Consider the following 15,427-nt stretch of genomic DNA (forward strand, 5'->3'; position numbering starts at 1 on the left):
AATGTTAATTATGACGTTGGGTAAATAGTCATGCGAGGAAGTAACCCTTCATTTTCTCGTGTCCGGTTAATGAATAATCCTGCGAACCATACCTAAATTAATTTGCATCATTGTTTATCAGCGTATGAAATTAATCATGATAGTTTACACTATTATCGATTCCTTGTGTGGTTAACTATGTTGTGAGTGTCCAATGTACAGTTAATGCAGTTTAACACTCTGCGTAGTGGGCATTTATGATTTACTAGCTATCGCCCGCGGCTCCGCCCGCGTGTATTTCCCAGGAACTTTTCCGGTATGAAAATCCGGTACTTATGTCCTTCTTCGTTCATCAAACTACATCATCAACATGTAACATTGTATTATAGTCAAAAAATAACGCCAAAAATTACATAGCAGCATTAGTTATTAGTACGTTAATAAACTATTAATACATCTCAAAATGTCAAAACTACACGAACGTGTATGACACACGTTCGTGTAGTTTTACATTTGTGACATATTTCGTAAGACAATTCAAAATTAACTATAACTAATGAAGTCTTTTGAGTATCGCATTTGTTGTTTTATGTGATCACAAACATTTGTCTGCGGTTCTGGGTGTGTTATGTTTGTGTCTATTGGACTTGGCGATACAAGTTTAGTGCAAAGTGTGGACTGTTGAGTGTTGTCCATTTATTTATCACTCCTGACTCTGTCCACCCCGTTAGGGATTATGATTACTATTAAACTACTTTTATTACTACTATATATACCAGGATATTTTGTAAAATGATGTTACCTGATGTGGCGAGTATGGCGGACGTGAGTTGGGTGCGCCCGGGGGCCCCGGCGGCGGAGGGTACCTTTGGTACGTGCCCGGGGGCCCGTACGCCCCTGGGGGCTGCTGCGGTCCACCTGGGGCCCCAGCCCCGTACGGAGGCCCGCCTGGGTAGCCCCGTGGAGGCTGTAAAAGAAAAACAATTTGGTGAAGTTTATAATAAAAACATTTTGGTAATTTACTATAAAACATTTTTATTTTATTTTAACATATTATATGTCTTTAAAATAAACGATGCAGATAAAGAGTTAAGAATTTCAGAATCTAAACTTGAGATGCTTAAGTGACAACAAACTGATTGAAAATTCAAACATACAAAAATCTTAAAACAAATATCAGCAATTTGCGCCAAGAATTTAATTAAGCAAATTGGTTTTGAATGTATAACGTATATTTAAAACAACAACTAATTTTTAAAAAATTATAATGCAACATTCAAAAGTCATTGGAACATTTGAACAGTCACCTGTACTTGTCAAGACAAGTGTAATAGCAGGTGAAGTAGTACACCAATCATATGAACATAATCTAACTACTTTTATACTGTACGTTATTTAACATGGAACAAAATTTATATTTGTGGTCCAGTAAACCGCCAATGATAATGCATTATTCATCCTTTAGCATGTGACATTAATAAAACACGCAACTATCGAATACCACCAAATGTGCTCATCAATTATGATAATAAAAACTCCTTTGTCATACATGGAGCTTTGGTGTGCCTATAAAATGAAAACGCTTTTACTGTAATATCAATTTTCAGCAAGATAACGTGTCTAAATAATTGACGGCCGAAATAATTCGCTGTGCCAACAAAGTCGCTCGCTTCGGTTTTCAGTTCTCATTTTGTTCTATGATGGAAATTCAATTATTCGTACGAGCCGCGCCACGACGGGCTAAACGAGCGTCGGGGAACTTTGGGACGGCTATTACATTTCGATCAAATACTTTATCGTCTTCAAACTACAGCATCCCAACGAGCCTCCCGGATGTAGTTTGACTAGGAGATATGGGACCTGTGTCCGCCAATTAGAGTTACATTTTTACGAACATTGGGGTGTTTTATGGCGGATTCAATGATTTATAGGGGCGGTGTTGCAGGGTGTCGCGGGCGGGGCGAGGGGCGAGAGGGGTTGCGCAGGGTGCGGCGCGGCGGGGCGGCGGCGCGCCATTGGCCGCCTCGACATCGATCGCATTGCGAGCTAAGAAGCGGCCCGCCCGCGCCAGCCAGCCTCCACCTACGTTAATAAGTAATCATCCGACCCCGCGATACCTCAGCGAGTTTTCCGGACAGAGCTGGAGCCGCCGAGACGGGCCTCGTATCTTCAGTCGGCTGGAACAAAGAGCCACCGCATAGGGCGACATCCGTATTGATTTATGCAGTAATTGACCCGCGGGTAGGTGCGCAGCCCGCGCACCTCCTCCGCCCGCCACGCACCTATTTGCTTTTGCACGCACTGCTATCTATAATAACTACACGTACAAAGCAAACAATTGAATGTATTCCATGTTTATCGACAAACGAGTATTGCTATGGAAAGAAAGGCTACATAGACTTGTAAAGCTATAAAACCCTGAAACTTCACGTAGTTTTCAAAACTTGAGTCAGTATAAAAGTTCATACTGCCTTGCAAGATATCTACACTTTAGGTTCGTAAGCCGTAGCTCGATCGACCAGTCATCCCAGGGTAAACTGGTTCGTAGTTTTTTAGATGAAAGTTCGAAAATCGGAGTAAGCCGGCGTAAGTTTCCGAGCTCGGGTAAATGACAGATATTTGAATTTCGGGTACGGATCTTGGACGTTGAGCAGCTGACAAGTCGAAAACAATATCCAACTGGCTGACATAATGGTTCGAGTCTTGCTTGACCATGAATATTTGAGTACAGTTTCAAGTTTTAGTCTGATGTTCTTCGGTAATCACTTTGTTAATGTTTTGGTTGAATATTTTTCCTTCCAATTTAGTTTAACTTTAACTAAGTAATTGAATTCTTATAAATAAATAATTATGATTCAAAATAAAATAAACATGGCTTCTATTGAGTTTACAGAAAACAATGTTACAGCAATAAAAGTTTACAATAATACAACATCGTTGAAACAAAGGAGAACCAGGTCACACGCCAACGCCCATAAACCGAAAATGATGTTGTTTCCTCAATCACATACAAGGTACAGTCGACGGCAAATAAACTTGATGCACCTGTGTTAGTAACTTAGGTGGTGAGCTTGTTTTATCCAGTGACTTCTAACGGTAGCTATCTGAATGTTTAGAATTCTGTTTTTCATTTCTGTTTCCAAAATGTAACAGATAAAACTGTAACACTTTCATCAGTTTTCAACGAAACATGTTCATAAGTGTTAATATCAGCTGTTACACGCAATAAAGTCTTCATTCTATCGATGTATGCGTAGAAAAATTTTAAAAACACCAAACAGTATAAATAGAAATATATGTTACAGTTTCTAAGTGTTAAGATGATAAGCAAACAGGTTTAAAACACCCAAATGAGTGTTGTATAGAATTAATTCTGTAACAGATTTCATGTGTCACACTTATGTAGCGTTTTTGAGTCCCCGGTTTTATTTGCCTCCGACTGTACGTACACCGAACAATCCAGTGCTTAATGTTATTAAATACATAGCAAAATATATAATATAATTAAATCCTGCAAGTCGTCGTGTGAGATAATAACATTTCGCAGTTTCCTTTCAAACTAATGACGTGATATTTTTCGCTTAACCTACGACATAAGGCGTTTGACTTGATTACATTCAGACTTCACACGAACGAACATTAATACTTGTAGTACCGTTTAGCGATCACGTAATGATTATTTTTCAAACATTAGCAGTTGTTTCCTTTGCTCGTATTACTGCAGGTTGTTTGTGAAAGAGCTATTTCTGTATTCATTCATAGTATTATGCGACACACGACGAACGTAAATGGAATCTATTAATGAAACAAACGATTTGAGGAAATAAAGTTATGGCATGTGGACATGCAAGTTAAACGGGCAAAGGGATGGGCAAAAACAATCGATATAGGTATCAAAATATCGATATTTTTTCATAAAAATAAATCAATGATATTTTTCCAGCGATATATAGATTTTGATATTTATTTTCAGATATCAAATTCGTATCAAAATCGATAATTCCGATCTCAAAAAAAAAAAAGGAAAAGGGTAACATCGATATATTTTCCAATCCGATTTCTAAAAAAAACGGAAGAGTAAAATATATTTTTCCAATCCGATTTCGAAAATATCGATATATCAAAATTTCGATATTTATCGAAACATTTGTAAAATATCGATTCGATATATATCGATATATTTTTCCCACTTGCCCATCCCTAGGGTAAGCTGGCACACGGCATACTGCAAGTGCAACGTGACATGCCGGCTATACTTGCTTGTGTGTGTATAAATAAAGTATCATGTGCCGGTAGTTGGCATACAAGTGTACAAGCTACTGGCAAGTGTATTTTAAAACCTAGAAGTGCTGGCTTAATGTCGTCAAGGATAAAAAAATAGATTATATAGGTATCTGACAATTAAGAATGCCGAAGACAATGCGAAGTGGAATAAAAACGATATGAAAGCGCACCCTGCACACAGATTAAAGAAAGTATTAATTTTATCTTTCTTATCAATTCAACCCTCATCTTGATCTACGTGAGAATCCTTAACAAGTCATCTTAAGTGCATAAGTAAGGGCAGCTGGGGCTCGACAACAAGTGGTCCATTGTCTGTAAAGTACATTCATTCCCAGTTATTGCTAGAGATTTTCACTTTTTCATGTTCTCCGATCAGACTGATTTCCTTGCAGCTCTCTTTTTAGTTTTTATTCTTGAGGTTAATATTTTTGTCTTTAATTTGAGCAAATGTGTATTGTCAGATCAAAAGTCGTATAACGTCTAACAAAAAGACCGGTGCACATAAAGCGGCGTAAAGCGTAACGCTTTTTTAGTATGAAATTGTGGCTGGCTGCGTAGACGCGTCCATTACAATTTCACCCAAAAAAGCGCAATTTAGTCAGTGTGCACCGTTCTTAAGTATGATTCTACATTTACATGCACGCCAAACGTCCACAAACAATCCTCAACGTACATTACTTAGTTTTGACGTGAGCTAGTTTTGATACAAAACAAAGTTGCGCGATGAAAAATTGCAATAACGTTTGGCAAGCATACTAGGGCGTAAGGAAAACGCATGATACCGCAGCAGCAGGCGAGAAATGTAATTGCATCAAACACGACAGCGCAAGTGGCCGTTAGGATTGCGACCGGATTCCAATCCGGGCCGTCGCGGCCACACTCACCCACTTGCATCGCTATTATGTCATTACCACGGCCTAAACATTAAAACCTTTAATAATAAATGTGCAATTACAACAAGCTGAACTATGCAATAGTTGGATATGGCTTTCTTACTTTGCTTTAGAAAGTAAAATTACGTTGTCGCTTTTCCATTTACTAGACAAAATGTTAGCCTTCTCAACTCATAAAAGCTTACAAGACGCAAGATTGTATGCTTTTATGAGCTTTGATCCTACTAATAAAAATACTATAAATGTGATAGTTTGTGAAGATCTATGGGTGTACGTGTGTTACCCTTTCACACAAAATCTACTGGATGGGGATGGATTGTTATGAAATTTGGAACACAGGTAGAATATAACCTCGGATAACACATAGGGTACTTTTTATCCCGAAATTCCCACAGAAGAGAAGCCCCGAGCAGTCTTTCAGCTGTGTCCAAATTATATATAGTAGCGGTAACATACGAAACAAGATAAACATAAAAAATAAACACTGTTAAAACAGTAAATGTTAATGACCTTATGAATGACTAATACAAGGCACCAGTAATGTATATCATCGGCATTCAAACAAACGCCGCATTCCGTCTCCGGTTGCCGGATACGGACAATCGTTACATAACTTTGATTGTGTTCGTAAAAACTTGGGGATTCCCTTTACCACAAGCGCATCTTACACAGACACGGTTGTATAAGTGTGCGTGTAACCTTGTCTTCTTCCTTTACATATTAAACGCTGCCGGGCTATCCCTTTACGAACTACAAAAAAAGGTGAACCATAACTATATTGTTGCGGAGAAAAAGAAAATGAATGAGATGGCTGTTATTACTATTATTACTTATTTCACGGAGCTCCTGCGAGAAGCGATAAAAGGCCCACTGACCGGTTTACTTTTTATACGTGTTTGAGTATCAACAATGGGACGTAAACCGTATTCATCGAATCATCTGTTTCGACTTCCGACACGTGCCAGGAACAACAGTACTTTACAATGGACTTGTCGTAGCCGTTCATACAAGTACCGAGTACGTACTTTTTTGGTCATCAAATTTTATATGCTCGTCGTACTGTATGTTACAATGTATTTCATAACGGAAGTATCAATAATAGAGAAACAAAGAACTTTGCATTTTCATATTTTGAGCTTTAACATTTCAGTATGCTATGGAAACGACAGGGTATTATCCACCCACTTCTGATGTCGGATATTGAATGGCTTAGGAAAGTTTGGAGATTATGAGCCACAAAGGGATTTACGAACGAAATATCCTAGAAGTATTGGCGGAAATCGAAATTGAACTTCAAAAGAAGAAAGTATCCACGCGCATGTTAACATTTCTAGCAAGTTGAAGAGTAGCGGAAGGTAAATAGAAATGTTTAATTATAAGTCTCTATAAATAGAAGGAGCATTACGTCGTGTTATGCGGTCGGTTACGGCAAGTTATTTCGGTCTCCGTCACGAGTCCCGTGAATGTCAAGCTCGCGGTAACTAGGTGCTGTGATTGGCCAACAGGTGGTTAGCACACGGATCTTGTGTGACAGCTAGATAAACAAATAATGTCTTATATACATTTAAAATCGCAGTATACACGTGTATCCTATGACGACCTCGGTGGCGCATGGTAAAGTGCTTGCCTGAGAGGTCCCGGGTTCTATCCCCGGTCGGGTCAAGATGGAAAATGATCTTATTCTGATTAGCCCGTATCTTGGATATTTATCTAATATTTATTTGTTATAAAATTATAGAATCGTTGAGTTAGTATCCCATAACACAAGTCTCGTACTTTGGTGCTAGCTCAATCTGTGTGATTTGTCCTAATATATTTATTTATCCTGAAATTGTTGATTGATGACTGAGTACTAAGTACTTGTAGTAAATGATCAGAAAACATTTGCTGTCGAGCCATTCTGATATTTAAGATTCCGTATACCATACCTATGTGTAATCGAATTTGTAACTCAGGAAATACTTCATAAGTATCCTAAGTAGGTACAAAGTTTTATAAAGGTTTTATTTTGAAAATTTTAATAATAAACTACACAAATCAAAACACGACAAGTGTAAACAAACAGAAACAGATTATAAGTGTTACTGACCTATTAAAGCGACCCCTTTCCCACCCAAGACGGTTCAATAAAGAACTCCCTTTAGGTACGTACTATCTCAGTACATAGGACTGGCGGTCGTGACCTTTTAATGTAGACTACACTTCAATGTATAGAGCCGCTTTCCGCTGAGTACCTACCGCTCATGGATTAAAGAAAAATTCACCCTTTAGATGCGGCAAACCGCTAACATATTTGCCGTATTTCGTCAAGGAATTTCAGATTCCTGGCCATTATGTACATAAATACAAAATATGTACGAAATAGCTTAAACATTAAAGAGACTATTTTGTAGAGTGTATGAAGTGTTTATCTTCTAAGGATTTTATAATGCGTAGGTAGGTTGTTGTAGATTGTATAAGATTTGTAAGGATTATAACTTACTAAATCTTTAAATGATAAGCTAGGTATAGTTTCATCATGTTATGGTTGTTGTAACTAAATAAACTAGAAAAATTGAGTATAGTATACCTCCAGGGAGACAATTTAGGAAATTTAATATGGACTGCTTTTTACAATCCGCGCGGACGGAGTATCACGGAGTAACGCAGTTCACAAGACTTCATACGTATTCGGAGATGTTCTGAACTCGGTACATGCTTGGATGGATAACAACATACATATTACAATATATATTTACCTACTTACAATATAAAAGTCATTTACCTTTCCAGTTGCGCTCAGAGCAAAGTCCTTGGCACTGGCCCCTTTTCCATATAGGTTCGCATATACCGATATTAGTTTATGTTACGTCATACTGTTTGCATCATGAAGGTCGGCAGCGATTGTAATAAGTTTTATGGGCGATAAAAATAATTTCTACTGCTATCATCTGATTCGAAAACACATGTTATTTTATTGGATAAACACTATCAACTTGATTATTCGTGATCTTATGAATAAGTTGACGCGTAATGTTGTTGATAATGCATTACAACATACTTGACCTACAGAGGGTGCCCCTGTTATTAATCCGAGGTTTTGATTTCAACCGGCGACTGGTGAAGGGAGCCAGCAATTACGTGACGTCACCACGGTTTAACGACCCCATTACAACATTGAACATATTGTATGAATGAATGCAGGCCGCATGACGAAGAAATGACATTTTGTGTGGCAATAGGAAACGTCGCGAAGGTGCAGTGCACGGAAGTGTGTCTCCGGGTCTGACTGGGCCGGACGGTAAGTAGGAAAGATTTCATACTGCACACCTACTACAGGAGTGGCATGATTCATTGTGCTTAGACAGGAGGAGTGGCATGATTCTCTGTACTTAGTACTACTACGCTTGTAAGAAGGCATGTATTACTAGTAAGGCCAAAGGTGTACTTATTTTAGTATGTATTTAAACTGAAAACATTAATGAATATTAGACTATCAAATCTCTCTCAAAATATCTAGATGAATAGAACATTAAAGAAATATTGTCATCTGTGAAATAATTTTAACGCCCCTGAATCAACATTGGCACATGCCAGTGAAATCAAGGATGACAGTTAAGCGGTCATTGATCCAACGCGGCAGACGATTGTGGCAGAGACCATTATTGAAGCATAGCACATTGACACGATTACCGGGAGACGCGCGGGTCCGACCGAGACGAGCATTGATTTTACGAAATCCGCATCACGGGACTGAGAATGAACGGTCTCAGTCGAACCATTCATCTCGTTTTCATGTACACACTGCCGCTATTGCCATACGAAAGTGAGAGCGAAATTTGCTCGAGTTGCACTACGCATAGGGTATTGGCCTAAATACGAAGAGAGAATAGATATCGCACACTCGCTAATTGATCGGTTGCACTTAACTCATACGTAGTTTATAAGCTGCTCTACTGATTTGTTACTACTGCATAGTAGAATATTATTATCAAACTAATTTCGACCAATATGAAATTGAAAATATAGTCTAACGAATATTTCATTCTTAATAGGTAAAACATAAGGCTTCATTTATAAAAGAAAAATAAATACGTGCTTGAAATCCTAAAGGATTTCTTTCAACATTAGATGCGACACATTAATTTTGGCGTCAAATTGTACTTAAATAGGTCTACTGCCGACTTCCAAAGCGAATAAGCGGCGCAACTTATATTCAAAAACGTCAATTTACTCCAAATTTGAGTAATTTTATAAAAACTAAATGAAGTAATGTGCTGGCACACATGTGACTTGAGAAATCGATGAAAAGGAAAGAAGGCAGAGGTGAAACCACTCATACAGAGTCGACATTGTAAATTTGTGAGTCGTAGAATAGATAGAGTGAAGTATAAAAGTGGTATGAAGAAAGCTTAAAGAAAACTGCATTTGCAAATGTTTTTTGCAAATTCGGTTTACCACCTTTATCAACGGAACACATTATGCTTTGGTGTTAGAAAATTGTGTAAGGTAAGCAAACTCACACATACCCACATCACACACAGCTAAATCTAAATATAGCGGGCGCCGATATCAGCGGCTCGCCCTTGAACCAGTCGCACGGAAACATTTTATTATTATTACAGAGCTGTCGGCGAGCACGAGTACGTCGGGTCGTCGACCCCACAACCACGTGTCTCCTTATCGACAACTATCTAACTCGATTGTAGGTAAACAACATGCCGAGATAAATGACTAATTCCATAATGCTAGCCTATTTGAGCCATTCATAAATTTAATCAGCGTAGCGTCACAGCGATTTCGATGACAAACGCCGAAGATTCCGAACTTCCGTCACAAGCAATTTTTACGCTTAACAAATATACTTTAGCACCAATGTCGCAGAGAAAAAATAGTAAACAGTTTCGTGGTTTTCAATGAATTCTGAGAAATATCCGACAACTGAACAAAGTGCTGTGTACCATGAGATTACTGGGCATATTTATACCTAATATAAACTGGAAAGTGACAGTGCCTTATAAAGTTAATTACAAGACGCAGTGGTCGTCATAAGTCGGAAACATACCGTGGGAAGTGGGACAGCATTACGTAACCGGTATTTGTTACTGGCCAACCTACACCGTACATCCTTACAAATGCGTACGACCTTGAATGTGAACTCGAAAGTGTAAACAGGCACGTGCTCAATGCATTGTTTTATGGCAGCCTGTTGTGGACCGACTATGAGCCAGTTTAAACCGTTATCTAAATATACCAAATCTGTGCAAAATTCCCGCACTAAAACTTTACAACTAAGGGGAAGACGAATTTGCTTTACAACTAAGGGGTAGCAACGTCGAAGCTTCATACAAACCCTGGCTAAAATTCTTCTACTTCGACGTGTATATTTGTGAACTAAGTATATACTCGAAAAGATATAAGAAAACAGAGTTTGGAAAATAACAATCATGATAAATCATCATCAACATTCTTCTAGTTCCAATAGACCTGACATAATTGCAAACTTTGTTTCAAATTGTAAATTGTGCATTAAGGAGTACATTTGTATCTCATTATGTCACAAAAGGAATCCATCCATCTTTGACAAAAGCCACGTTAACGAGAGATGAAACCACAGATGGGCACATCACGTTTTGTCAAGAAAACAGTTTTGCTATTTTGCCTCATTGTGTGCCGTTCTTCATTTGGAAGTTGTACTGGAGCGTGCAGGGCCGATAGAAACCCTTTCAGATACACGTGCCAGATGTCAAGTCCCATTCACGTTGATTCCGTCAAACACGTCCCAAACCTTGCCGCTCACCGCACATATGTAGCATACATAATACATGTAAAAGCGACAGAACGTCGACGGCGGCTGCCGTATCAAGCCTTTTACTCCGTTTCGGAGTTTCGAACGCACAAATCTCCAGTTGGAAGCGAGTAATATTTGCCTACACATCAAACTTTCACTATCACTGTGCGCTTTCGTTTTTATATCTACTATCGTCGGATCCGCTTTGTTATTCCTTCGTGATGTTGTTTTTCTCTCTTTTTGGGTACTCCCAGACTGTCAGTGAACATTGTCTTTGATTGTCCCCTTTCAATTTCCAAAAGATTTTAACTGTAGTACCTAAATATGTACCTACATAGCCAAGTTAATCATATAGTTAGGTATATAAACAAATAAAACTTGTATGTCAGCAACAAATGGCGTTTAATTAATTTAGAGCCTTTTTGCTGTTGACGTTACAGTGGTATAAGGATATGTATCCAAAATTTTATAAAGGGGCCGTCCATTCATCACGTGATTTTTTTAGCATTTTTCCAGAAATTAGACCGTGTAGGCACTTTTCACGACTAAATTGATACTATAACTAGCGGCCCGCCCCGGCTTCGCTCCGCTAAAAACACAATAAATAATACCCCTAAACCTTCCTCAGGGATCACTATCTATTGGTGAAAACCGCATGAAAATCCGTCAGTAGTTTTTGAGTTTTTCGCGAACATACAGACGCGGTAGAGGACTTTGTTTTATAATATGTAAGGATAGTAGTTTCTCAAAAAGCTACAAAATGCTGACATTTCGAAAATACCACTGCTGAAAGAAATGCCGAAAGAAACTCATTTAAACAGTGTTAGATTTGACTCATTTAAATGCCACAAAGGTTTGCTTATTTTTGCCCGCTAGCTCCCAAGGCTATTTATTCCTTAGTGCAATATTCACTCTGTGGAGTGGAGTTAATACGGCATTATTCCAAAAGTCCTTGAAAAACTAGAAAATTATATTTTTAACAAATTGTCCTAACTATCCTAATCCTAATATTATAAATGCGAAGGTATGTTTGTTACCTCTTCCTTCACACTTATCTACTCAACCAATATTCTTGAAATCAATACATATAATAAAACAGTAAAAAAAGTGTTTCTGTACATTGAAGGTATTTAAATTAAAAAAATTGAGATCGATAGAGAATCAGTAATAGAATAAGATTTTAAACAAAACTCCGTTTGGATTTCAATGAAACTTTTTTGTTGTATAGCTATAAAACCTGGTCAACATATAGGGTGTAATTTATTGTGGAAACTGGAACAGCTCTAGTAGAACCTATAAAGACCAGCTAAACTGTAGGAAATATAGAAAAATCACATTAACAAAAACTGTTCGCCCTGATTTTCTGATGACGTATAAAAATCGAAGATATGGAACACCTGATGATGAGACAGACCAGCCACACTATAACAGATATGACAAAAGCGCCTTAACAAAAGTTGATCAGCCTAATGAGCATTTTTAACATAGGTTTTTGTAAAAAGACTCATTTGGTCTACGTTTTTAACCATGATTCACAAACATCTTGAGACTCAAAAATCTATTTTATTCCCCATGTCTTCTTTGTCGCGAGCAACAGCTCTTCTATAATATATATGAAAATGATGTCTTAGTAAAAGTTAACAAATCTGATAATCATTTTCTGTTAAGACTTAGCAGAAATTGTTCTTTTAGATAAATCTCCCATAGATATAGTATAGAATATGCCTACGGGTTTTTGTTATTTTGAGTGGTTACTTATTTCCTTTCCAGTTTATCTTTGTGAAACGGCAGCCTACCCGGTAACGCAGGGGAGCAGTCACTTAGATTTTAATAGCAAAGAAAATATTTTAAATTGTGTAACCATGCCTATTAATAAGTGTTTCAGATTTTTCTGTAAGTTAACCCTCAACCCTTTTAAAAGGGGGGGGGGTGAAAGATTGTATGGGAGTTAATAAAATTTTTAAAATAGTAAAAAGTGTTTTTTTTTTTAAGAAAAACAAAATTTGGAAAACATACTCTTCATAATTTTTCTCAAAGAATGACCGAGATTTTACTATGAAATTCACGAGGGCGAAGCCGCGGGCATAAGCTAGTTTTACATGTATTTTGTTTGAAGTACGGAGAAGGACATAAGGGCGGCACCTTTCATCCTGGAAACATAAATTGTCCCGTAGGAAATTCACGCGAAGCTGCGGGCAAAAGCTAGTTTTTTTTATGTAGTATTTTAAATTCATTCATATAATGAAAAAATTGGATTTAAAATTTTATGAGCAGAGTTGAGCTGAGTGATATTTGTAATCTGATTGATAATCAAAATAAAATCAATTGAGATTACTTTCAATCGCGAATTTATTAATTAGGGGATAGACAGAAGTTATCTAGTTACACACAAGACCTTCGAGTCTCGTGACGATACCCCTTATGGTAAATGGTAAACGATAAGACCTGGATCTAGTTGCGGACCAGGACCTCCGAATCTCGTGACTCATGGTTCAGTCTAACTTGGAACCAAAAAAGACGTGATATATTGACCACCCCGCGAAAACGGTCTGGGTCGCTAGTGTAAAAATTAATAATGAAAAGTAATTTAGACGACTAATGAAGTTTAGATTACATTAATCTCGATTATTTTTCAAGATTATTTTGTATAATCTGTAATCCTTGAAGAAGATTAGAACATGTAATCGCAATTCTTGATCGTTAATCCAATTACTCTGTTTATGAGTAAGTGCAAGCGGTTACATAGTACAATTTGCAAAGAATGTTGGTGCGTTGAACTAAATTATAAGGTTAGTAGGTATGCCGCAGCTCCACCCGCTTATTTTCCTAGTAAATGTGCCGTATGGCCTTCTCCGTATTTCAAACTACATGTCTAAAAATTCCAAAAGATTAATGGAGTAGATAAAGTGTGTAGAGATATTTTATTTTTTTTATTTATTTGGAATAACAAACAGCAACACTAAAAACAGTAAATAAAAGATATTATAAAAAAACTATTCAAACTGTAGGCAGGTAATAAACAATTAAACAAACTTACTTTCGCATTTACAATATTAAACAAGGATAAGTTAGGATATTTAAAATATTGATCTCATTGTTTTCATATACTTATTTTACTAATTTATATTTACTTCCTTATTATAAAACAAACGTCCTCTGCCACGTCGTCCGTCTATACGTGATAAACTCAAAATTACTTTTTATGCAGTTTTCACCAACAGATAATGATTCTTGAGGACGGTTAAGGTGTATAATTTTTCATGTTTTTATCTGAACGAAGCCGTGATGGGCCGCTAGTTTATTAGTTGGACTTTAGCTAGTTTATTGTTTAGAGTAATTGTCACTAACATCCACACTTTCCCATTTATTATAATAATATTATAATAATAGCCACGCAAGTGGGAATAATTTAATTTCGTTACACAGTTAGTTTTCTATTCTATATAAATATTACATTAACTCTATTACAAAAGTTTCATTTAAGAATTATATCAAAATATGAGCAATAAAAAACTTTTTCTAACTGCCATTTGTGTAGATGATAAAGTCAGAAAATTTTATACTTTAGATAAAAAAGAAATATTTAAAAGCATATTTGTGATAATTCATAGACTATAACAATGCTGCTGGATCATTATATGTACATTTAAATTTGGTTGGAAAGTCAATTTCAAACCGATTGAGCGCTGATCCTCGAGATGATGATGGAAAAATAATAAATTAACAAACTCTACAATTGTTAAAAACTAAAATTTTGAAATAACTTTTATTAAAAATTTATCAGCAATAAAAGGTAGCTGTCAAACAAACATCAATTGTGACGTCACATTAGAGTATCATTTAGTATGGTGCTTTTGTTTTACAAGTCCAAAAATGTGTGAGTTTATTTTTGTCATATCTTTGAAAGTATTGTCACATAAATTTTTTCACTAGTGTTTCTAAAGGGCCTTTGAATAGTCATCAAAATATAAATTTGCTTTTTTGACTCCTTTAACCTAGATAACTTGTTTATCTTTAGGATAAAAAATGCACTTTACTTTCTATTTATTAACTATGATCCCATTTAGGACAACTGATTTACATTGTAATTAAAGTTAATTTTTCAATGAAGTAAATTTTTTATACTAAGTAATATAATTAATGATTAATTTTAGTTTGATTAAATTAAAATACAAATTTATGATAGGCATGCATGGCATGCTTTTTATAAACTTAGTTATTTTTGAAACTTCACCCATTTTACCCATTAACAGAATAGATAAAATGGGTCAAATTTCAAAAAATAATTAAATTTGATATTATATAAAAACTGTTGACTTGACATGTGACAACATTCTCTATTGAGTTTATTCCAGTATCAAACTACTTGACTAGATACAATTTCGTTTTTCTGTTTCTTTAACTGACTAAATTGGCAAGATTAGAAAAAATAATTAGTATAAATACTAGCAACACAGGTTGTATATTTTAGTGTTCCAAGCAAAAGTTCCTGGGCAGCTTC

At 36.5% G+C, this 15,427-nt stretch overlaps 1 protein-coding gene across 6 annotated transcripts in view; it reads right to left on the reverse strand.

Moving 5' to 3' along the window:
* Positions 1 to 15,427, reverse strand: part of osa — an 85,097-nt gene that overhangs the window by 67,659 nt on the left and 2,011 nt on the right. For all 6 annotated transcript variants that reach the window (XM_053760055.1, XM_053760054.1, XM_053760053.1 and 3 more), the window contains exon 2: positions 782 to 946. In XM_053760055.1, the coding sequence (XP_053616030.1) occupies positions 782 to 946 (165 nt within the window). The remainder of the gene's footprint in view (positions 1 to 781; positions 947 to 15,427) is intronic.

Source organism: Plodia interpunctella, chromosome 19 (assembly GCF_027563975.2).
Source record: "Plodia interpunctella isolate USDA-ARS_2022_Savannah chromosome 19, ilPloInte3.2, whole genome shotgun sequence".
Lineage (NCBI taxonomy): Eukaryota > Metazoa > Arthropoda > Insecta > Lepidoptera > Pyralidae > Plodia > Plodia interpunctella.